A 23,716-nucleotide genomic window follows, 5' to 3' on the forward strand; every position below is an offset into this window, starting at 1 on the left:
AATACCAGACGATTCCAAACTGAGAGGCAGTCTACAAAATAACTGGCCTGTAGTTTTCATTAAGTGTTAAGGTTATACGAGCCAAGGAAAGATGAACTCTTCCAGATAGAACGAAAAAAATACATGACAAGTAAATGATAATCCTGACTTGAATGTTGGATCTACTAAAGAATGTTATTGGATAATTGGTGAAATTTCAACAAAGTCTGGGGATTAGAAGGTAGTATTGTATCAATGTTAATTTTCTGATTTTGATGGTTTCACTTTGGTCATGAGGAAAAGTAAACTTGTCTTTTATGAAATATACACTGAAGTATTAAGGGGAAATGGGGCATCATATCGGCAACTTACTCTCAAATGAATGAGAAAAAATATACCGTTGTGTGTATGTGTATGTTTGTGTGTGTGTGAGAAGAGAGAGAATGAGAGTAAGGTCAATGCAGTAAAATGCCAACAATTAAGGAAACTAGGTGAAAGGTATACAAAAATTCTGCAACATATTTGTAACTTTTCTTTACATTTTAATTTTCTCCAAAAGATAGTTTTTAAAAAGCTTTAAAAGCACAAGCTATTTTTTTCTACACAACATTAGATAAATAATAGCAAATGTTATAGGTAGATATGACAAAAACTAGCAAATGACTGGAGTTTTGGACCCCACGCTGAATCATCCTGCAGCTCCTGAACTTGTCTTGATTTTGCAACAAGCGAAGGCAGCCTGCCCAGAATAGGCTCCACTAAATAGGAACATGGAGATTCAAAGCCATTCCTCAGCTTCTCCCAGAACATTTGACTTTGATTTCATTGTCCAAATATTTAGGCAGTAATAATGACAATGGCAGTAATAATATTACCTAACCAACTCTGTAGGAATTATCTGTACTTCCTATGGTCCTTTGACATTAATTTAGCCATAAGCCAATCTATTTAAGCCACTCATCAGAAAATCAAATATTTAAGACTTTCTACTAAAAAACATCCTTATTATTTACCATTACCTTCATTTATATACCTGTCAGTTGGGAAGGAAGTGTCAGATTCAGTAGACATTTTCTCACCTATTCCCAAATAGAGTCTGTTTGGTGGCCGAGTCAAGATGTAGCTCATTTGCATTGTCCTCCCCATTCTCTCACTGCCTTTCCCATCAATGCAGCTGCAATTCAGAATCTTGCCCTTCATTATTTCTCTATAATTTGCAAATGTCTCTCTTTTGTCACTGTTATGCTTCCTTAAGACTTACTTACAGATTCCTCTTCATTAAACACAATTTATTCCCTTTTGTAAATTCACTATTCATGTCATGCCCACCTAATAATTTACAGTTTTGTTTGTCTGTTTTTGAGATGGAGTTTCTGTCGCCCAAACTGGAGTGCAGTGGTGTAATCTCGGCTCACTGCAACCTCCGCCTCCTGGGTTCAGGCGATTCTCCCTTCTCAGCTGGGATTATAAGGTGTGTGCTACCACGCCTGGCTAATTTTTGTATTTTTAGTAGAGACGGCGCTTCACCATGTTGACCAGGCTGGTCTTGAACTCCTGACCTCAGGTGATCCACCCGCCTTGGCCTCCCAAAGTGCTGGGATTATAGGCGTGAGCAACCACGCCTGGCCTATAATTTACTTTTTAAAAAACATATTATAAGCCAAACACAGTGGCTCATGCCTGTAATCACAGCACTTTGGGAGGCTGAGGTCAGAGGAGTGCTTGAGCCCAGGAGTTTGAGACAAGCCTGGGCAATATGGTGAAACCTCATCTATACCAAAAATACAAAAATTAAGGTTGGGTGCATTGGCTCACACCTGTAATCCTAGCACTTTGGGAGGTCGAGGCAGGGGGATTGCTTGAGCCCAGGAGTTCAAGACTAGCCTGGGCAACTTAGCGAGACCCTGTCTCTAAAAAAAAAAAAAAAGGAAAAATATACATAATTAGCTGGGCATGGTGGCATATACCTGTAGTCCCAGCCACTTGGGAGGCTGAGGCTGGAGGATCACCTGAGCCTGGGAGGTTGGGGTTGTGGTGAGCCATGATCATACCACTGCACTCCAGCCTGGGTGACAGAGTGAGACCCCATCTCAAACACACACACACACACACAAACAAACACACCCACACAACCCATAGAGAGCTTATAATTTTGATGGGAAGAAAGTTGTATTAATTTGTACCAATACTTTACAAGGATAACGCCACTGTGTGTTAACAGGAAGTTCCTGTTGTTGCCACGGAATATACTGCACTATGTCCTGGCACGTTCATTTCAAAGCAATGTCAGCAAATTAACAATATCATCTTGACCAGCTCATCTAAGTAGATAACTAGTTTGCATCCCAGTTAATAACACTGTTGCACATGCTCCCTACACTGAAAAAAAAAAATATATATATATATATATACACACACACACATATATATATACACACACACATATATATATATATGCATTCCGTTTTGTATAAATGGGCCCAAACATAACACGCTTTTCTGTTTATTGTTCCCACTACCATCTCTGCACTTATGTTCTGTGAAATGAATTCAGGTTTCAAATAAGAGCAGAAAAAGGTCATGCAACACCAGAGTATGACCTCTATGGAAAACCTCTAGTTGGGTTTTTCTTATGTGCCAGTCCATACTCCAAAACTTTATATGTAGGACATATTTAAGTTCCCTAAACAATCCTCATGTTATGGACTGGATTTTCATGTCCCCCTAAAATTCACATAGCCAAATCTAATCCCTATTGTGATGGTATCTGGAGGTAGGGTCTTTGGGAGGTGATCAGGTCATGAGGGTGGGGCCCTCACACTGCAGTTAGTTCCCCTGTGAGAAGAGAACAAAGAGCTAATTCACACTCCTTCTGCCATGCAAGGAGAAAAGAAGTACAAAGTCTGCAATGTGGAAGAAGTCCTTCAGCAGATCCCAATCATGCTGGCACCCTGATCTCAGACTGTCATACTCCATAACTGTGAAAAATAAATAGTAGTTGTTTAAGTCACCCAATCTATGCCGATTTGCTATAGCAGCTTGGACTAAGACACATAACGATGTAGACACTGTTCTAACCCTAATTTAAGTGATGAGGAAACAGTCATAGAAATGCTGTAGCTAGATAATAAAATACAAGATTTGGGATGCGTGTGGTGGCTCATGCCTATAATTCCAGTGCTTTGGGAGGCTGAGGTGGGAAGATTACTTGAGGCCATGAATTAGAGACCAGCATGGACAACATAGACCCCATCTCAACAAAACATAATAATAAAAATTAGCCTGGTGTGGTGGCCCATGCCTGTAGTCCTAGCTAATTAGGAGTCTAAGGCAGGAGGATGACTTTGAGCCCAAGAGTTCAAGGTTGCTGTGAGCTATGATTGCGCCACTGCACTCCAGCCTGGATGAGAGTGAGACCCTGTCTTAAATAATAATAATAACAAATAAAAATAAAAAATACAGTGTGTCCTATATTTTCATTTGATAAAAGTCCTGTGTCCTGGTTAAGAGTGTATTTCCTAATCCAAGGTCACAAAGACTTACCCCTGTGTTTTCTCCTGAATGTTTCATAGTTTTTGCTTTTACATGTAGATTTTGGATCCATTTTGAGTTAATTTTTCTATGTGGTATGAGGTAGGGGTCCAACTTCATTATTTTGCCTGTGGATGTCCAGTTGTCTCAACTCCATTTATTGATTAGCAAAAGCATTTTAGGAGATGGCAAGAAACTAGAGACAAAACATTGCCACACAGCATTAGAGAAACCACTGGTGCTGAAAAGGCTGCATCAGGAGTGAAGTCAATGACCACAGCTGTCAAATGTTCTCAGGTGAAGAGGTTGAGAGGACTCCCGGAGATCCCAGATGGAGAAAGGATGGTGGAAGAACTGAGGCTTGCAGGAAGTGAGGTGCTGCTGAGGTGGCAGGGACTGATGGGGGAACCCAGTGACAGCCTAGTGACAAGAGAGTCTTAATTAATGCAACTGAAAAGCAGGTGTGGTGAAAATGAGTAACCATGTGGGAGGAGAGGAATGGAAGAGTTTAGGAGTTAGGAAGTGGGACGAAGCTGGGAAGTCCACGGGCTTTGAAGGTCCAAGGAATGAATCGGTAGTGGGCTGTTAAGGATATTGAAGATCTTAGGAACAGAGGAGTTCAATGAGCTAGCAACAAGACTCGTCGAAAATTAAAAGCATTCATACATCAAAGACACTATCAGGAAAATGAAAAAACAATCCACAGAGCAGGAGAAAAAAATATATATATTAAAGATGTAGTATCCAGAATATATAAAGAAGTCTTACAACTCAACAACAAAATGGCAAATATTCCAACTTAAAAATGGGCAAAGGATTTCAATAGACAGTTCTCCAAAGAAGAGATACAAATGACATAAGCATATGAAAAGATGCTCAATGGCATCAAGTCATCAGGGAAATACAAACCAACGCCACAAAAGATACTGACTCACACCCAGTAGGATGGCTGGAATCAAAAAGACAGACAATAACAAGTGTTGACAAGGATGTGGCGAGGTTGGAAACCTCATACACTAACTCTCACACACTGCTGATGGGAATGTAAAGTAGTGCAGCCACTTTGGGAAACAGTTTGGCAGTTTCTCAAAAAGATAGAGTTACCAAATAAGCCACCAATTTTACTCCTTGGTATATAATTAAGAGAAATGAAAACATATGTCCACATAGACTCTACCATGAATATTCATAGCAGCGTTATTCATAACAGCTAAAAAGTGGAAACAACCCAACTACCTGTCAACTGATGAATAATTAAAAACCAGGTATTATATCCATACAATGGAACCTCATTCACCACGAAAATGAACAAAGTACTGATACATGTTACAACACCAATGAACCTGGAAAACATTGTCCTGAGGGAAAGAAGCCAGTCACAAAAGACCATATAGTATATGTTTCCATGTATATAAAATGTGAAAATAGGCAAATCCATACAGACAGAAAGCAGATCAGTGGTTGTCAGAGGCTAGGCGTGGAGGAAATGGATAGTGACTGTTTACTGGGTTTCTTTTGGGGATGACGCAAACGTTCTGAAAGTGGACAATGATAATGGGTGCACATCTTGTGAATATCCTACAAGCCACTGAATTATACACTTTAAAGGGGCAAATTTTATGGTATGTGAAAAATATTTCAATAGTAAATACTTGTACCAAAGCTCATTCCTCTCCTAAAGTCGACCCTGGTACCACTTGCCCTTGCAATAAACTCTGCCCCTCTTCTTTTACCTAAAAATTAACTCCACCAGACATAAAGTCCCTCAAATCCAACTCTGACCTCATCCCTGGGTTCACAGAAGTTTCCTGCCACAAGAGAAAGCCCTGACCATCCTCCAGCAACTGTGTCCTCCTCTGTACTTGAAGCCAGTCCCTCCTTTCCTGTCAGGGAACCACGCCTGCCTCCTATCTCTATCAGTCCTGCTCTCCCTTCTGGGGCCTTCCTCTCTCTACACAAACATGATCATGGCTTCCACATCTTACCAAAAGCAAAAGAACTTCAGAAGGCACAAGTGCCATCCCTGTGCCCATATCCCTGGCAAACCACCTGTCTTCCCAAAGGACACCAAGGTGAGGTTCCCCAAGTACCCACCACTCTCCCAACCTCACAGCACAGCAGCTGCCACTTACCCGCCAGCCTGCTCCCACCAAGACCAACACCTAAGCCCAACTAGTGATGTCCTTTCAGGTTTCAAACTATTTCATTTTTTTTCTGCCTTTAATACTGTTGACCATCCTGTACCTCTTGAAATGCCCTTGTCTCCCTTCCCTAGCTTGACTTTTAAATAGTCATTAATATAAAATCACCCTTTATTAAGCACCTGCTAATACCAGACCTTATACTTTCACCAGTCCTCTGGGCCAGTCTGAACAGTACCGTGGAACAGAGGTTCTCTCTATTTGTCTTACGTGGTACCGGAGCCCAGATCAGTTACACCCAAGGCCCAGAATAAATGACTCACCCCAGTTCTAGATGGCTCCAACATCTGTGTTCTTTCTACCACCTTACACATTCTCCCTGACTGATCTCATCCACCTCATGGCTTCAGACACCACCTCCTTGCCAATGGCACCCTATCTCTATCTCCAGCCCCCAAATCTCTTCTGATCTCACTTCCAGCTGGTTGCAGAGGTTGAGAGGTGATCTCTACATACCCAGGAGTGTTACTGCTGGGCCTGTGGGAACTTCCATGAGCCCCCAAGCTGCCATTCCACAGGGATTAATGCCCCTGTGTTCTCTTCAGACCTCCATTGTGGGTCTCCTTGATTTCCTCTGCTATTTCCTTATTTTGTTTTCTGTCCTTCCTACGGTCTGAATGTGTCCCCCAAAATTCATGTGTTGGAAACCTAACCCCCAATGCAATAGTGTTAAGAGGTGGGGGCTTTGAGGAGGTGCTTAGGTCATAACGGTTGAGCTTCCTCATCACTTTTTTTGTTTTTTGTTTGTTTGTGTTTTTGTTTTTGAGATGAGGTCTTGCTCTGTCGCCCAGGCTGGAGTGCAGTGACACAATCAGCGCTCACTACAGCCTCAAACTCCTGAGCTCAAACCATCCTCCCACCTCAGCCTCCTGTGTAGCTGGGACCACAGGCCTGAGCCACCACATCTAACTGGGAAGTCATTCAGTAACAAGACCTCCCTGTCTAGACCTAGTGTATAAGAAGGAACAGGTCATGATACCCACTTTGCAAATGAGGAAGCAAATCTAAAAGAAACAGGTGATTTGCTAAAGCCACCATCCGGTATGCCACAAAAAACTCACTGTAACTGGTGAAACTCATCCTAATCTTTTGCACACCAGATTCTCCAGTGACATTCCAGGAAATCTCAAGAATTAAGTTTGAAACACAGCACTGGAACGGTTTCCTCACAGAAGTACATCTTCTTACCTAACTAAATGGCCAGAAGGAAGGACAAAGAAATGACTGGTGATCATGTTAAATTTTTTAAAGGGTCCTAAAAACAGTCCAGAGTCCTATTGGAAATTGAGGAATTTGTAGAACGTCTGCACATTTCTCTCTCTGGTTCTAAGCCTGGGTAACTTCATGCAGACTTAATTCCTGAATGCCTCATGACAATTTCAAAGTCCACATCCAATTAAGATGTGACCAAAATGTCACGGACCAACCAAATGTTATCACAAGAAATAATACGGCAAAGATATACATTTGCTGGTGTGCTATGATGAAGCTAAGATAGCCAAGACAACACAGTGATTACAATGCTCAGTGTTACAGGATGATCTCATGGGAAGAAGGTAAAGCTGACCCTACTTGGAAATCCTGCTTTGCTAATTCTGTCACTGAAATTGGAGGAGATTTAGTGAACAGAGTTGTAGATGATAGTTGGGTTTGTTTCCTTTTCAGTTAATTTTTTTTTTTTTTTTAGAGAGAGTTTCGCTCTTGTTGCCCAAGCTGGAGTGCAATGGTACGATCTTGGCTCACTGCAACCTCCACCTTCCAGGTTCAAGCGATTTTCCTGCCTCGGCCTTCCAAGAAGCTGGGATTACAGGCACAGGCCACCACGGCCAACTAATTTTTTTGTATTTTTAGTAGAAACGACGTTTCACCATGTTAGCCAGGCAGGTCTCAAACTCCTGACCTCAGGTGATCCCCTCACCTCTGCCTCCCAAAGTGCTGGGATTACAGGCGTGAGCCACCGCACCTGGCCCCAGTTAATTCTTTTCTAGTCATCTTCATTACCAGCTTTGGCATAATCATATGCCCTGTAAGACATTTAATTCATTCCTAAAAAAAAAAAAAAAAAAAAATTAAAGTTAAAATTTAAAAATTCAGCAGTTGAATGGACAGTTTTGGACTCCACTGGTTTTAGTGATGTGACTATAACTCTGAACATGCATCAAGTTTTTAATAGAAAAATTATAGGCAGCACAGTGGCTCATGCCTAATCCCAGCCCTTTGGTAGGCTGAGGCAAGAGGATCCCTTGAGCCCAGGAGTTTGAGACCAGCCTGGGGAGCAAAACGAGACCCTGTCTCTACAAAAAAATTTAAAAACGAGCCGGGTGTGGTGGCACACACGTATAGTCCCAGCTACTCAAGAAAATCACATGAGCCCGGGAGTTCAAGGCTGCAGCGAGCTATGATCACATCACTGCACTGCAGCCTGGGAGACAGACAGATCCTGTCTCTAAATTGATAAATATAAATGAAAAAGGAATTTGGCCAGCCGCTCCATGTACAACATTCCAACTAAAATATTAATGAAGATCATAAAAACAGGAACATGCCCAATCGTTTTGTAAAACTTAGACCAACAGACAACCTAAGGCCAGAATCTTATACTGATCTTAGGCCTACTATTGCTAGCTAGTAGTGCCGTATGAATCATGCCTTTCTATTCTGTTTTTCTGATGCTTTGACATCTGGGGCCTTGCTGACCCTGGAGAGACTGCACGTCCCAAGCTAACCAATTCCTAGAGATGATAAAATGACTCTCCTGGTGGCATGTCTTTCATATGCAAACCAACTAATCCAGAGCTCACACTCCATCCTTCTCCTTCAGGAAACTCTAACTTAGGGCCAATATCCACCTACCCTAATCACCCCAGGGTCAGGAACCAGACATTCAGGGACAGCCACTATACTCCAGGGTCCATCAACATTATCCAAACTAGCCACCCTAAACCTGTTTACCCCTCCTCTCCTATTCCTTCCCAGAAACCACAATAAGGGCTCTTGGCCACCTATTCCCCTGGCTCCCTCTGCCTCCTGGCCAATGTGGTGCTTCCCGAGTGGCGCTGCACTGTGTTCAGTGCCTCCTGTTTCCAGGGATCTGTGAGTATTCATTTCTTTCTTTTTTTTCCTTTCTTTTTTTTCTTTTTCGATGGAGTCTTGCTTAGTCGCCAGGCTGGAGTGCAGTAGCGCGATCTCGGCTCACTGCACCCTCCGCCTCCTGGGTTCAAGTGATTCTCCTGCCTCAGCCTCCTGAGTAGCTGGGACTACAGGCACAGGTCACCATGCCCAGCTAATTTTTGTAATTTTAGTAGAGACAGGGTTTCACCATGTTGGCCAGGATGGTCTTGATCTCTTGACCTCGGGATCCACCTGCCTCGGCCTCCAAAAGTGCTGGGATTACAGGTGTGAACCACTGTGCCCGGCCCATTTCTTTCTTTATGGCAGTCATTTACATATCTGTGTGTCTCACCATACCTGATCCCAGATGCATTTTGAAACAATTGCACATACCGGTCTGCCAGGGGCCCTGTTTCTCTCTTCAACAGAAGTCACAGCTCCTGGAAAGGGACTGTGCAGGAAGCGGGATACGGGGCAGACAAGGAGAGGCAGAGGTGCCACCTCACCAGTGCTGCTCTAGCAGCTGATGCTAGGTTGTCTGAGGCAGTGTTCACAAATCTGGGTCACAATGAGACACCGGGTGCGGAGGCTCATGCCTGTAATCTCAGCACTTTGGGAGGTCGAGGCAGGTGCATCAGTTGAGGCCAGGAGTTCAATACAAGCCTGGCCAACATGGTGAAACCTTATCTCTACTAAAAACTACAAAAATTAGCGAGGTGCTGTGTTGCACGCCTGTAATCCCAGCTACTCGGGAGGCTGAGGCACGAGACTTGCTTGAGCCTGGGAAGCAGATGTTGCAGTGAGCCCAGATCCTACCACTACACTACACTCCAGCCTGGGTAATAGAGCCAGACTCCGTCAAAAAAAAAAAAATAGACAAATAAGAACCATACATTTAGTTTTTTATAAAGCCCAAATCGTACATATTTTTTAATTCTGGGATTAATTACCCTTTATGATTTCAGTGTTAAGATGTTATTTATTTTATGAAATAATATTGTGATAATTTTAAGGTCCTTATTTGGCAACATAAAAAGTTGGCAACTGCCTCCCAATTTATTTTTGAAAGGTGCACGTAAAAATCCAAACCTGAAACCTCTGCACCAGAAAATAAGAATTGGACAAGGACCTGGTGCTTGAAATGACCAATATATGTCATCGGAGTAGAGCCAAAGACAATTTACACACTTCTCTGCCGAAAACATGGGTTCCAAAGGGATTTCATCTGAATTGAAGGTAAATACAAAGGAAAAAAATTAAGCTTATGAAAAATTACTACACAGTAAGGGATAGGAGAGATCATCCTTAAAAAAAAAACTTTCAAGAAAATATTTAGCATCTTCAATGGAGGCTAGGAAGGTATCTCTAAAACAAAAATAAAACACCAGACAATATAACTTATCACATCAATCCCTGATTTTAACAGCATATTGAGAAACAAAAAAGTCACCAAGAGCTGATCTGCCACTCACAGCAAGGGTTGGGCATGCTCCTGTTGAACAGAAATGAGTTCGGGGCCCGTCAGCAGCAGCCAGGCCACTCTTGTCCAGGATGGACCAAGACAGAACTAGCCCACTCCACAGTCATATTTAATAAAATCTGAACATTGGTTCAAGCTGCAAAATGCCACACTCCCCCACTGTAACTAATAGCAGTGATTACTGCTTCTTTGTCAACTACAGCATTAGCCTCAGTCTCATCTGCCCTGCTCTGCAGAAGACACACTGAGACGCCCAGTCATAGGATTGTCCCCACTTTCTGATATCACCCCACCCAGAGGCCACCCTCACTTCCTGGGGCTTCCAAAATCACCCAACCAAAGCCCAGATCCTTCTCACACCCTTGGACAGAGGCGCCCCATGGATCCCCCATGGAACATACCAAGGGGGGTCACTGCAACGAGGCACAAACCCAACTGGTTCAACTACAGGTGTGTTCCTGGTGGTCACTCACTGAAGGACATTGACAATATGCTCAAGTAGCAATTAAAAGATGATTCTTTAACATGATAGAGAGCATCGCTTTCAAACAATGACAAAAGAGGCCTTTTCATCTAAGTCAGAAATCAAACAGGGAACCCTAATATTACCACCATGGTTCTAGAAGTTATAGTCAATGTAATCAGACAAGGAAGAGAAATAATGAATAAAGCCATTGGCAAAAAACGCACAAGACTATTATTAGCCACAGATAATAAAACTGTCTAAAAAGAATCAATGGAAAACTATTAGAGCCAAGAGGGAGTTCAATAACATGACCTATTGCTAATTAATATAAAACCCCAGAGTTGGTGCGGTGGCTCACGCCTGTAATCCCAGCTCTTTCGGAGGCCAACGTGGGCGGATCATGAGGTCAGGAGATGGAGACAATCCTGGCTAACGCAGTGAAACCCCGTCTCTACTAAAAATACAAAAAATTAGCCGGGCGTGGTGGCGGGCGCCTGTAATCCCAGCTACTCAAGAGACTGAGGCAGGAGAATCGCTTGAACCTGGGAGGTGGAGGTTGCAGTGGGCCGAGATCATGCCACTGCACTCCAGCCTGGGTGACGGAGCAAGACTCCATCTCAAAAAAATAAAATAAAATAAACCCCAGAGTCTCCCAGAACATAAACTACAAAATATAACAGGGAAATTTCCCATTCATTACAGTAACAAAACATCTAGAAATAAATCTAACAAGAAATGTCACAGAAATAAAACAAAATATCTGAATAAGAGGTAAGACATAATATAAACTTAAATAGAAAGACTTACTATTTTAAAAATAAATGTGTCTTAAAATAACTCAATATATACATTAATAATTCTGGTTACAAAATCGTATCAGATTTCTGTAACTACAAATATGTAATGGAAAGCAAATTTGAGTGATGGGGAAAATGAAAATGAAAAGTAAAGATATTAAAGATATTAAAGAACCACCGTGTAGTAAACTGGATCAACGAAACAGAATAGAAAGCTAAAAAACTGATCCTGGTGTATATAAGAGGTTCAGTATATTAAAAACATAAGTGGAAAAAACATCCATTGTTCAATAAATGCCATTGGAAAAACCATCTACTTGAAAAATTAACTTATATGTTACTTCAAGTTAAAGACCAAACTTAATTGTCAGATTAAAATGTAAATAAACATGAAATTCAGGCTGAGCATGGTGACTAATGCCTGTAATCCCAGTACTTTGGGAGACAAAGGCAAGAGAATCTCTTGAGACCTGGAGTTCAAGACCAGCCTGGGCAACATAGTAAGATCCCATCTCTACAAAAACATGCCAGCCATGGTGGCATGTGCCTGTAGTCCCAGCTACTCAGGAGGCTGAGATGGGAGGATTGCTTGAGCCTAGGAGGTTGAGGCTGCAGTGAGCTTATGATGATGCCACTGCACCCCAGCCTGGATGACGGAGTAAAATCCTGTCTCAAAAACAACCCAAAAAACTGTTTTAAGTCTCATGAAACTCAAAAAGATTTTAGGAGAAAGCACAGGTAAATAATTATATAATCTTAAAGTCAGAATGACTATAAAGGCAAAAAATATGTCAGAAAAGATGGATCAACTTGTAAATTTTAAATTTGCATGTCAAGAGATCAAAGCCATTTAAAAATTAGAGGAAAACTAAGAAAAAATATGTAGCAGATGACATTAAAATGAATACATTTTTAACATGCAATTTTTACAAATCACAGTCTGAAATATGAACACAGATAGGAAAACCATCAAACAACACCTCTAAACTTGGGAAATAGCACCAAGAACTGTAATATTCTGTAATGTCAGGAATATTGCAAAACAGTAATTTTCTCTCTCCCTCTCTCTCTCTTTTTTGAGACGGAGTCTCACTCTGTCGCCCAGGCTGGAGTGCAGTGGTGCAATCTCAGTTCAGTTCACTGCAACCTCCGCCTCCCAGGTTCAAGCGATTCTCCTGCCTCAGCCTCCCAAGTAGCTGGGATTACAGGTGCGCACGCCACCATGCATGCTCGGCTAATTTTTGTATGTTTAGTAGAGACAGGGTTTTGCCATGTTGGCCAGGCTGATCTTGAACTGACCTCAGGTGATCCACCCACGTCGACCTCCCACAGTGCTGAGATTACAGGCGTGAGTGATCACGCTCGGCCCTCATCCATTTTTAATGGAAATTTGAAGCCTGGAAAATATAATGCAACAAAATACTATCTGTGGTTATTTTTACGTAGTAAGACTATGGATGATTTTTTTTTTCAAAAATGTGTTTATCAAGGTCATCTACAATAAACATGGTACTTTCGTTATTATTTCTTTAAAAAAGAACAAAATAAACATTGAAATCAGAATGTCTGTTCAGCAAAGGACATAATCCTTTGTGAAAAGAGGCTCAACAAAACCACAATGAGACACCATCTCACATTCAGTAGGATGATGCCTATCCAAACAAACAAGAACCTACCAAAAAATAAGTATAGGCAAGAATGTGGAGACACTGGAAACCTTGGGTACTGTTGTTGGGAATGTAAAATGGTGTAACAACTGTGGAAAACTGTAGTTTCCTTTAAAAATTAAATAGTTATCAGATTATCTGGCAATTCCACTTCCGTGTACACACTCAAAAGAATTGAAAGCAAGGTCCCAAATAGATATTTGCATAGCCATGTTCATAGCAGCATTATTCACAAGAGCTAAAAGATGGACAACCCAATTGTTCACTGATGAATAAATGAACAAATAAACAAAATGTGGTCTATACATACAATAGAATATCTTCAGTCTTGTTTTTTAAATTCAACCTTAAAAAGAAAGGAAATTCTGGGCCAGGGGCAGTGGCTTGTGCCTGTAATCCCAGTGCTTTGGGAGGCTGAGACAGGAGGATTGCTTGAGCCCAGGAGTTCGAGGTTACAGTGGGCTATGATGGCACCACTGCACTCCAGCCTGGGTGACAGAGCAAGACCCTGTCTCTTAAGGAAAAAAAGAAAAAAAAAAGTAAGGAAATTCTGACACATGCTACAACATGAACAAATTTTGGGGACATTATGCTAAGTGAAATAAACTCGTCAAAAAAAGACACCTACTCTTTGCTTCTGCTTACATGAGGTTCCTAAAGTAGTCAAATCAACAGAGACACAAAGTAAAAAGGTGATTGCCAGGGGCTGGGAGGAGAGGGGAATGAAGAGTTGTTGCTTCATGGGTACAAAGTTTCAGTTTTGCAAAATGAAAATTATTCTGATGACTGGTTGCACAACAATGTGAATATACTTAACATTACCGAACTGTACATTTAAAATCATTAAGACAGTAAATTTTATGTTATGTGTATGCTATCACAATATAATTTTTTAATTGAACTCATTTATTTTATTAGTTTATTAGTTTAAAATAAATTTATTAGTTTAAATTTATTAGTTTAAAACTCAGTTTGTTGGTTGCTGCCTTCCTCAACACCATCCCTGCCACTCCCAAATCATTGGATTAGAAAGCAAATTTAAAACTTTATTAAAAATTTATATATATATATATATACACACACATATATACCCCTATGTCTGTATACATTCATATATATGCACACACAAAGAAGGAGTTTTTAAAATATGAACAAGATCTTCAGATAGAAGAACAAGGCTTATTCAGTGCACAAAACTCTCAAGAATACTGAGCTACTACAAATGCTATTCTAAATGAATTTCAAACCTCCCCAAGGATTTAGCTACAGGAATATGATTCTAGGAAATTAGGTACTGGAACTCCTTTGCTAGATTTCAGATGATCCAGCAGTTTTATGAACAACTGGGGACAGTATAATACCAAAAGCATAAGCAACAAAAGAAAAAAAAAAGGTAAATTGGATTTCATCAAAATTTAAAACTTTTGTATACCATCAAAAAAGTAAAAAGATAATCCACAGAATGGCAGAAAATATATGCAAACCATAGATGTGATAAGGGCTTAGTGTCTAGAATACATAAATAATTCATACAATTTAACAATATGAGAAATAACCCAGCTGAAAAAAATGGACAAAGATTTGAATAGACATTTCTCCAAGGAAGACACACAAATGGCCAAAAAAGCATGAGAAAAGATGCTCATCATTGTTAGTTATTAGGGAATGCAAATTAAAGCCACAATGAGATACCAATTCCCACCCACCTGATGGTTATAACCAAAATAAGGAAAATAGCAAGTGTTGGCCAGGATGTGCGGAAATTGGAACCTTCAAATGCTGCTGGTGGGAATGTAGAATGGTACAGCTTCTATAGAAAAGAGTGTGGAAGTTCCTCAAAGAGCTAAACATAGAGTTATTATATGACCAGCAATTCTACTCCTAGGCAGAACACAAGAAAACTGGAAATTGTTTGTTTGTTTGTTTTGAGACAGTCTCACTCTATTGCCCAGGCTGGAATGCAGTGGCGCGATCTTGGCTCACTGCAACCTCCGGCTTCCGGGTTCAAGCGATTCTCATGCCTCGGTCTCCTGAATAGCTGGGATTACAGGCTTGTGCCACCGTGCCTGGCTAATTTTTGTATTTTCGGTAGAGATGGGGTTTCACCATGTTGGCTAGGCTGATCTCGAACTCCTGACCTCAAGTGATTCGCCCACCTTGGCTGGGATTACAGGCATGAGCCACGGTGCCCGGCCTTGAAAACGTATGTTTAAACAAAAACTTGTAAAAAAATGTTAATAGCAATATTATTCCTAACAGCCAAAACGTGGAAACAAACCAAATGTCCATCAACTAATTGGAAAAACTAATGAATAGGATACATACAGAACAATAGAACATTATTCGGCCCTGAAAAGGAAGGAAGTACTCATACATGTTACAACATAGATGAACCTTGAAAACATTATACTAAGTGAAAAAAAAAAAAAAAAAACAGACATAAAAGACCATGTACTGTTTGGTTCCATGTCTATGAAATGTCCGAAACAGGCAAATCCACTCAGAAAAAAAAAGCAGAAAGCAGATTAGTGATTGCTAGGGGCTGGGGGGAGTGGGAAAAATAAAATGACTGCTTAGTGGTACAACCTTTCTTTTGGAGGGGTGATGAAAATGTTCTGGAATTAAACATAAATGGTTATGCAACATTGTGAATGCAGTAAAAGCCATTAAACTGTTCACTTCAAAGCGGCCAAAACGAGAATTTTATGTTATGTGAATTTTGTCTCGATTATTAAAAAACAAAACAAAACAAAAAACAGCCATGGGCAGCATAGCTTTCTTTCAGAGCCTTCAGTGGAATTGGATAGAAAGAGCATTAGAGATTCCTAGGACAACACAATGACCACTGAGGTTAGACGACTGTGCAGGTCACACGGCCAGTCAATGGCAGAGCCAGGACCAGCTCAATGGCAGAGCCAGGACTACTGTATATTCAGAGACAGAGTGGCCCAGGCTGGAGTGCACTCTTGGCTCACTGTGCTTTTCTGCAGGATGGCCAGTCCGCCCGCCACTTCGCCCGGCTAGTAAGTCAGAGCCACATGCATCTCCTGACCTTGTTCCGCCCGTCTCTGGGATACAGGCTTGATTCTCAAAAAAACAAACACAAACCACCTTTAAAACCAGGCACTTGCACACAAGACAGTATTTGTGTGCAGTACCTATGGTACTAGGTTACCACCAGCTGCAACCAACTAAATCAAGTGTCCATCAGTCCTACCTGCCAATGCTTTTATTGATGACTCTTTCATTAGTTTCATTTGCTTGTATTTCATGATTGTTATGGACTTTGTGTTTGTGTTCCCCTCTCCAAAATTCCTATGTTGAAATCCTAACCCCTAATGGAATGGTATTAGCAGGTAGGGCCTTTGCAAGGTGCGTAGGCCATGAGAGTGGAGCCCTCATAAACAGGACTAGTGACCTTATAAAAGAGACCCCAGAAAGCTCCCTTGGCCCCTTCCACTATGTAAGGACACAAGGAGAAGATGGCAATCTGGAAACCATAAAGTGGGCCCTCACCAGATACCAGATCTGCCAGCATATTGATCTTGGACTTCCCAACCTCCAGAACCATGAGAAATAAGTGTTTCTTGTTCAAGCCACCTGGTCCTGGTAATTTGTTATCACAGCCTGACTAAGACAATGATTTACATCAAGTAGAAAAATTACACTGTCATCACATTGCTCTAATTTCTAATCTTAGAAAAGCATGTCATTCATACTGTCACGGTTGACTTGTGTCCCAGGGATATTTGAAGACATTTCTTGTATTTTAAAAAATGATAGATGGAATGTCAGCAGTTTAGGGCACATTCATAAAGACAAATCAACAGTCCATTTTATAAATGGCTCCAAAGAGTACACTGAAACAAACAAACAAACAAAAAAACCGGCATTCAGAACTTTTTTGCAATAATACATTCTTTGGAGATAAAATGAGAAAAAATAATTAATATCAAAAGCAAATCAGTATATATCAGAGTGATATATAAAAAGCTCTCTAGTCACATATCCCTGGGGTTCAAGCCCTGCCTCTGGCTTTTCATTAGTAAGTTGCTTTATATATTAGTCTGTTCTCATCCTACTAATAACGACATACCTGAGACTGGGTAATTTATTGAGAAAAACAGGTGTAATGGACTCACTGTTGCACACGGCTGGGGAGGCCTCACAATCACGGCAGGTGGTGAAAGGCATGCCTTACATGGCAGCAGGGAAGAGAGAATGAGAACCAAGCAAAAGGGGAAAACTCTTACAAAACCATCAGATCTTGTGAGACTTATTCACTACAATGAGAACAGTATGGGGGAAACCGCCCCCATGATTCAATTATCTCTCATCGGATCCCTCCTACAACATGTGGGAATTATGGGAGTACAATTCAAGATGAGATTTGGGTGGAGACACAGCCAAACCATATCATTTTACAAGTTGCATTTACCTTTATATATTTCATTTGCAAAATAAAAATAAGAGTAACACCTACTTAGTAGAGTCATCTTCGAATTAATAAAATAGTCCATACAAAGCATTTAACACAGGACTTACCCCATAGAAAATATGGAGTTTAATGGGATGTAAAATATTTTGCCTGCAAAATTAAATTGTACCCTTATGTTTACTACATATCTCTGGCAGTGTAACTGAGCCACAGAATTGACTATTGGAAGAAATATGATACTAGATTAGGAAATATTAGTTCAAATCCTAGTTTACATACTTACTAAATAGCAAGCCCTTAGGAATTAGGCAAGTAAATATCACTAAATCTCAGTTTCCTTATTTACAGAAAATAAATAATGCCTGTATCAGACAGTGTTGGGGCAAGGTTTTATTAATAGAACAATATACTCTAAACATTCTAAAACGTAGAATCTAGAATTTAAAAGCACATTCTAGAGTTATATAATGCTACATAAATAACACAGCTTTATTGGTAGAGGACTACAGTGGGACTGAAAACAAGAGACCTCTATCCCAGTCCTGGGACTATCACCTGGGCTCCAAGGAATGAAGTAGTTTTCAGGACATCACTTTCTTCACTTGTAGAATGAGGTAATTAAACAATCATTAGGTCTCTTGCAAGTTCTGACATTCAATGAGGGTATACATTTGAATCCATAATCATTTCTGACTTCCCCTTCTTGCTCAAGAAAGTAGAGAGGGATGCTAGCAACAAAGGACCCTGGAATACGTGGCCTGTCTTTACCAGGCTAGAAAAACTCCCCAGCCTCACCCTGATTTCCACGGTACAGAGCCATGAGTTCGTGAACCATGCAACACTGCATATGCAACCATGCAAACGTCATGGCCAGAAGTTGTCACTGGGGTTCAATGACAGCAGTTCTCCTCTCCATCCTTGAGCTCCAAGGGGAAAGATGGTAGATGCTGGTTAGCTGGCAGGAGTTTTCTTCTGGTTAGACTGGGGAAGCCTATTTCATCCCAAATCTAATCCTTCTTCCTTCCTCCCGCAATTAATTATTGCAGGCCAATTAATTGAGCAACAACTTTTTAAATCATTAAAGACTTGTTATAATTTAACTAATTATACAAATATTATTCAGCCATAAAAAGGAAGGAAATGCTGTCACATATTACAACATAGATGAACCTTAAGGTCATTATGCTAAGTGAAATAAGCCAGTCACAAAGAACATAAACAGTGTCATTTCACTTATATGAGGAATCTAGAGTAGTCAAGCTGGCAAAGACAGAAAAGAGAATGGTGGTTGCCAGGGGCTGGGAAGAGGTGGAATGAGAAGCTGGTGTTTAATGGGTACAGAGCTTCAGCTTGGGGGGATGAAAAAGTTCTGGAGATTGGTTGCACAACAATGTGAATACACTTAACACCACTGGACTGTACACTTAAAAATGGTTAAGGTGGCAAATTTTATGTTATATAAAAATTATTTTTTAATTTAACTAATTATATGATTAGTTAAATAATCAGCTGGGAAATCAAGAGCAAACAATAATTATGGATTTTCATCATTTCCTTCCCCTCTCCAAGTACTCCCCACCTCTACTTTCCTCCTTTTGAACCCAGGTGGGTCTTAGGTTTTTTGGAATCTTGAACACACAAATGCTCATATCTCCTGTTTCGAACCAAATATGACCTGTAAAGTATCAAGGTATTGCCTTTATTCCAAATCTCCACCACACACCCCACTAACTACGCATTCGTTTTGTTTAATAGTCTAGTCTGTTACCAAACCACGGATCTCTGGGGACAACTTGGGCATCAGTCATTCGCCTGAGGAGCAGATGGCTTTAATCATTGGAATTTCTCTTTAACTAAGATTAATGCAAGTTAAGAATTCTGAATGGGAGAAGGGCAGCCAAAGAGTGATTTTAGAACCTGTTGTCCTTTGGAAGAAGAAAGGTCTAGAAGGGGCATCCTATGGGGATGGAGTGGGGATGATGTTGAACAGTTAGAGGGCAGCACTGCACTAGGCTCCCAGGGCCAGAAAAGACTCAACACAGGGAGAAGGGATGGGGACCCAGATGGAAGGGAGCACCAGAAAGCACTTCACAGACTCATTGACATTGTCAAGCTCAGCAGCACTGTGCAGTTCACTCAGTGGCACCTGCCCTGGAGAGGAAGAGAATCACTCCCTGTCACCCCAGCCTGTATAGGTTGTTTACTGCTGGGAAAAGGGCCTAGAGGCCCCTTTGGAAAGCATTCTTATGGTCCAGTATCCCAGGTGGAGCCACTGATTCTCACTACACTGTGTCTGGGGTGAAATGGAGGGAGTTCCTAGGAGGAAGGGAAGAGGCTGAAGGACCCCTGGGCACTGACAAGGGAGGATTGGGCCAACAGAGATGCCCTTCTTCTCTCTCTTCCAAGAGGTTCAGAGTCTTTCACAGTGGTGATCAATGTAACCTCACTGCAGCCCAAAGTGGACTTATAGGGAAAAGAGAATAACAGGATAGACGCTTTCCTCATTCACAATCACTATACCAGCTCTTTCTCTCTGCCAAAATCTGACATGCCAAGTCAAGCCACACCCATCGCTTTCTGGTGCTGTCTGGCTTACACTCTGAACATAATTTCATTTAGTTCCTGCAAATGCACATGTCCAACATCTCTAATCTTCCATGAGCTGTGTGGCATGTGGGTCAAGGAAGCCTGTTCTCTCCCTTCCCAAAGCCTTGCTAGGGGAACAGCAGGCCTCTTAGTGCAACAGCTGAGCAAAGCCACGTCTGACCATACACTAATAACACACAAATAAAGCTGCAAGAGAGGAGGGATGGTGTGAGTCAGGGTCCCAGGATCCACCCACTCTCAATCTCCCCTACCTTTCTCTGTGCCAGGGCTTCCAATTAGAATGCATGGAGATGCTGGCACTCACCCGGCTCATTCATTGAAAACTAACTAATGACAAGTCAACTCAGTCAAAACGGTGGGCCAGTTGAGCTTTTCAGAAGTCGCTATTTTTATAAATATAAACACATGTATAGCCACAGCCTTTCCCCTTTTGTACAGACATGAAATATTAAAACATTGCAAGTACTGACCCAGATAAATGCTCTTAGTCATGAATGACAAAATCCCATTGAATAGACCTTATATGATAAGGCAAGATTAAACATGAAAATTCAGAGGAAGGTGCTGCAGAAAGGCCAAGCTAGAATTGCCCTCTGTTAGTAATAACTGGGCAACTGAAGCCAATGTGGATTGCAATCTAAAATTGCCTGGTGGTTCGTTTGCGTATTTTTCTCTTCAAATCTCCCCCTCTGTGTGCCTTAGATTTACAATTTAGAATTTCAAACATCTAAGAGTCCAAATGGCCAAGAAAAAAGAAGTGTTATTCAACCCGATGAAACTATGCCTTTCAAACTTGAGTTTTAATTCACTGCTATCATGATAGGGGTGGCCACTTTCAACCCCTATCCTCTGATCTGCCATTTTTTACATGATCTCTTTTTTATTCTCCAGTTGTTTTTTCTGCTTTGTCTAGGACATCAGAATCACCAGCACAACTCGCCATGCATGAGGCTACTCACTCAACCATGATGCTGTATGATTTTGGCCCTCACCCAATGTATTCACATAGGGAAGTGTTTCACACACACTCAGCTTTCAGTATAAGTTAAATTATTAGAAACTTTTACTTCAATTGTCTGATCACTTGGAACAAAGCAAGTTTTTTTGGGTTTAGGTTCTTCTGGTTGACTCATAGTGAAATATGGATATGAGACACTCCCTTACATGAACAAATTAGAGGGCAGGGCTGGGGGTGGATATAAATTATTAGTTGTGACACCTTTTACAAATGACAGCAAGTGGCTTATATTTCCTAGACTTGACCCTACAAAAGTCAAAACTCTATGTCACATCAGCAAACAGTCACATCATGCCCCAACCATCATCACCAACTCTGCATTGTTCTCAAAGGCTGTCACTGTAAGTACACAAATGTAAATGCTTGTGGGATCCCTCACTGAATATGTATAGACCACTCCCAACTACTCTGGAAGCCTTCTGAGAAGAAGAAACCTCTTGCACTTTGTATAACTAACCTTCCCCCTGCCCTACAAGGCAAGGCGCACGATAGGTATTCAATCAATAATCATTCATTGATTGACTTCTCATTTTTACCACCAGACATGGGAGAGAAACAGAAAACGTGTTAAAACATTTTGCATTGTAAATTATCAGTTAAGAAATTAAGGCTGTGGAAAAGAATTACACCAGTGTAAGGATCACTCAGATAAAGAGAGAATTGTGGTGTGAGATTATTACTGCGCTGAAAATGCTCACTGTTCATATTTGTCAGAAAGTGACAAACATTTTTTAAAATCAAGAGTGACCAAAACGGCCTTTGTTTCCCCCATTAACACAGGAAGAGGGGGTTTAGTCTTCTTCGATAGTCTATTTCGAATGCGAGGGGTTTTCCCCCTTTTCTTGTCTTTTTGACCCTTTGAACATAATCCACTTAGTTCCCCGGTTCCTAAAGCGCCTCCCACATAGCGGTTTGGGGAGAGCTCCGTGAAGCCCTGGCTGAGACACTTATTGGAACTTTGTTCCCCACATAGGCTATTTAGGAGCGTCTCGGTTTCCTCGGGCGACTCCACGGCCTCCCTGGCTCTTCTCAAGCTGCGAGCAGGAGTCAAGGGCGGTGCGGTGCTCTGAGGCGGTCCGGGGGGCGCTGACCATGGTCCTGGCCTCGGAGCTCAGGACGTGAGCGCAGAAGGCGCCGGCGGAGGCTGCGGGGAGCGGCCGTCGGAACCCCCACCCCTCCCGACCACCGGGGAGCCGCGGGCCTTCACGCAAAGCCTCCACCGCACGCTCCGAGCCGCCTCAAAAAAAGGGTGGGGCACCCAGTCGCAGCTGCCATCGGAAGCCGCCCGGGAGGATTTCAGAAGAATGGAACCTCAGCCAACCCCCTCCCAGGCGACCACCGCCCGCCCCAGCAAGTGATCAGCCCATCCCCTACGCCCACCCCCCACCTCCCAAGCTCAAGGAGACTCGGGCAGCCTTTGTGGGCTCACGGTCGCCCACCGCCCAGCCCGAGCCTCGCCGCACCCTGCGCGGAGAAGGGGCGGGTAGGGCGGGGTGCGCGTGCAGATGCGGGAGGCGAGGTACAGGGCGGGGCATGAAGGCGGGCGCGCCGGGCTCAGGGGCGAGGGAGGGGCGATCCCCGAGCCCCGTCCTCCGTCTCCACCCCCCACCCCCACACCGACCTGGTCGTAGATGTTCTGCAGGGCTTCCTTGCCCGAGGCCCTCCGGATCTCCACCTTCCGGCTCGATTCAACAGATGGCTCCCCGCCGGCGCGCCGGCCCTGCCGCGAGTACGGCGGCTGCGGGTCCGGACCCAAGTGGGCGACGTCCCGCTGCTGAGCCACCACTTGCCCCGAGCCCCGGCCCACCGACAGCGAGTCGAAGTCGATGGTCTTGTTCTCCGAGGACCCTTCCACCGGGCAGAACATGCCACAGAATTTCTGCCGGGGCTTGGGGCTGCCGGAGCCCAGGTTTTTAAAAAAGGCAGGGACCTCTTCGTCCTCTGCCGCCTTCCCGGATTGCTTTCTCTCGGCCATGGCTCGGGGGCTCAGGGAGGGTCCTCGCCGTCCGTCCGTCCGTCTGCCAGTCCCTAACTCTCCCTTGCTGTGTGCACAAGCCCCCTAGCTGCTGCCGCGGCTGCCGCTCGCCGCCCACCGCAAGGTGCACAGAAAGGAAGGAGGGCTGGCGAGCCGGCGACCCACCCTCCCGGTCCCTCCCCCTGACCCCGCTTCTCCCCTCCCTGCCCACGCCCCCCGCGGCTACAGCGCGAGCTCGGGGAAGCGGCAAAGTTGGATCTGGGAGGGCGTCCGCGGCGGCTGCGGGAGCCGAGAGGCTGCCAGTTCCCGGCAGCGCGGGGAGGAGGGAGGCGCGGGTGGGGCGCGGCGCCGGGGAGGGGAGCAGCGCGCAGGGGAGGGCTGGAGAGGAGGGAAGGAGAGAGAGAGGGGAGGGCGGCACCGCCCCTAGCCCCGCGCTCCGGAAGTGA

General features: G+C 42.9%; 1 protein-coding gene across 1 annotated transcript in view; it reads right to left on the reverse strand.

Annotated features, from left to right (window-relative positions):
• Positions 1-23,704, reverse strand: part of DPYSL2 (dihydropyrimidinase like 2) — a 145,809-nt gene extending 122,105 nt beyond the window's left edge. Inside the window, exon 1 of the mRNA XM_050802590.1 lies at positions 22,917-23,704. Within this exon, the coding sequence (XP_050658547.1) occupies positions 22,917-23,270 (354 nt within the window). The 5' untranslated portion in view covers positions 23,271-23,704. The remainder of the gene's footprint in view (positions 1-22,916) is intronic.
• Between the last annotated feature and the right edge of the window lie 12 nt (positions 23,705-23,716).

This window comes from Macaca thibetana, chromosome 8 (genome assembly GCF_024542745.1).
Source record: "Macaca thibetana thibetana isolate TM-01 chromosome 8, ASM2454274v1, whole genome shotgun sequence".
NCBI classification, from domain to species: domain Eukaryota; kingdom Metazoa; phylum Chordata; class Mammalia; order Primates; family Cercopithecidae; genus Macaca; species Macaca thibetana.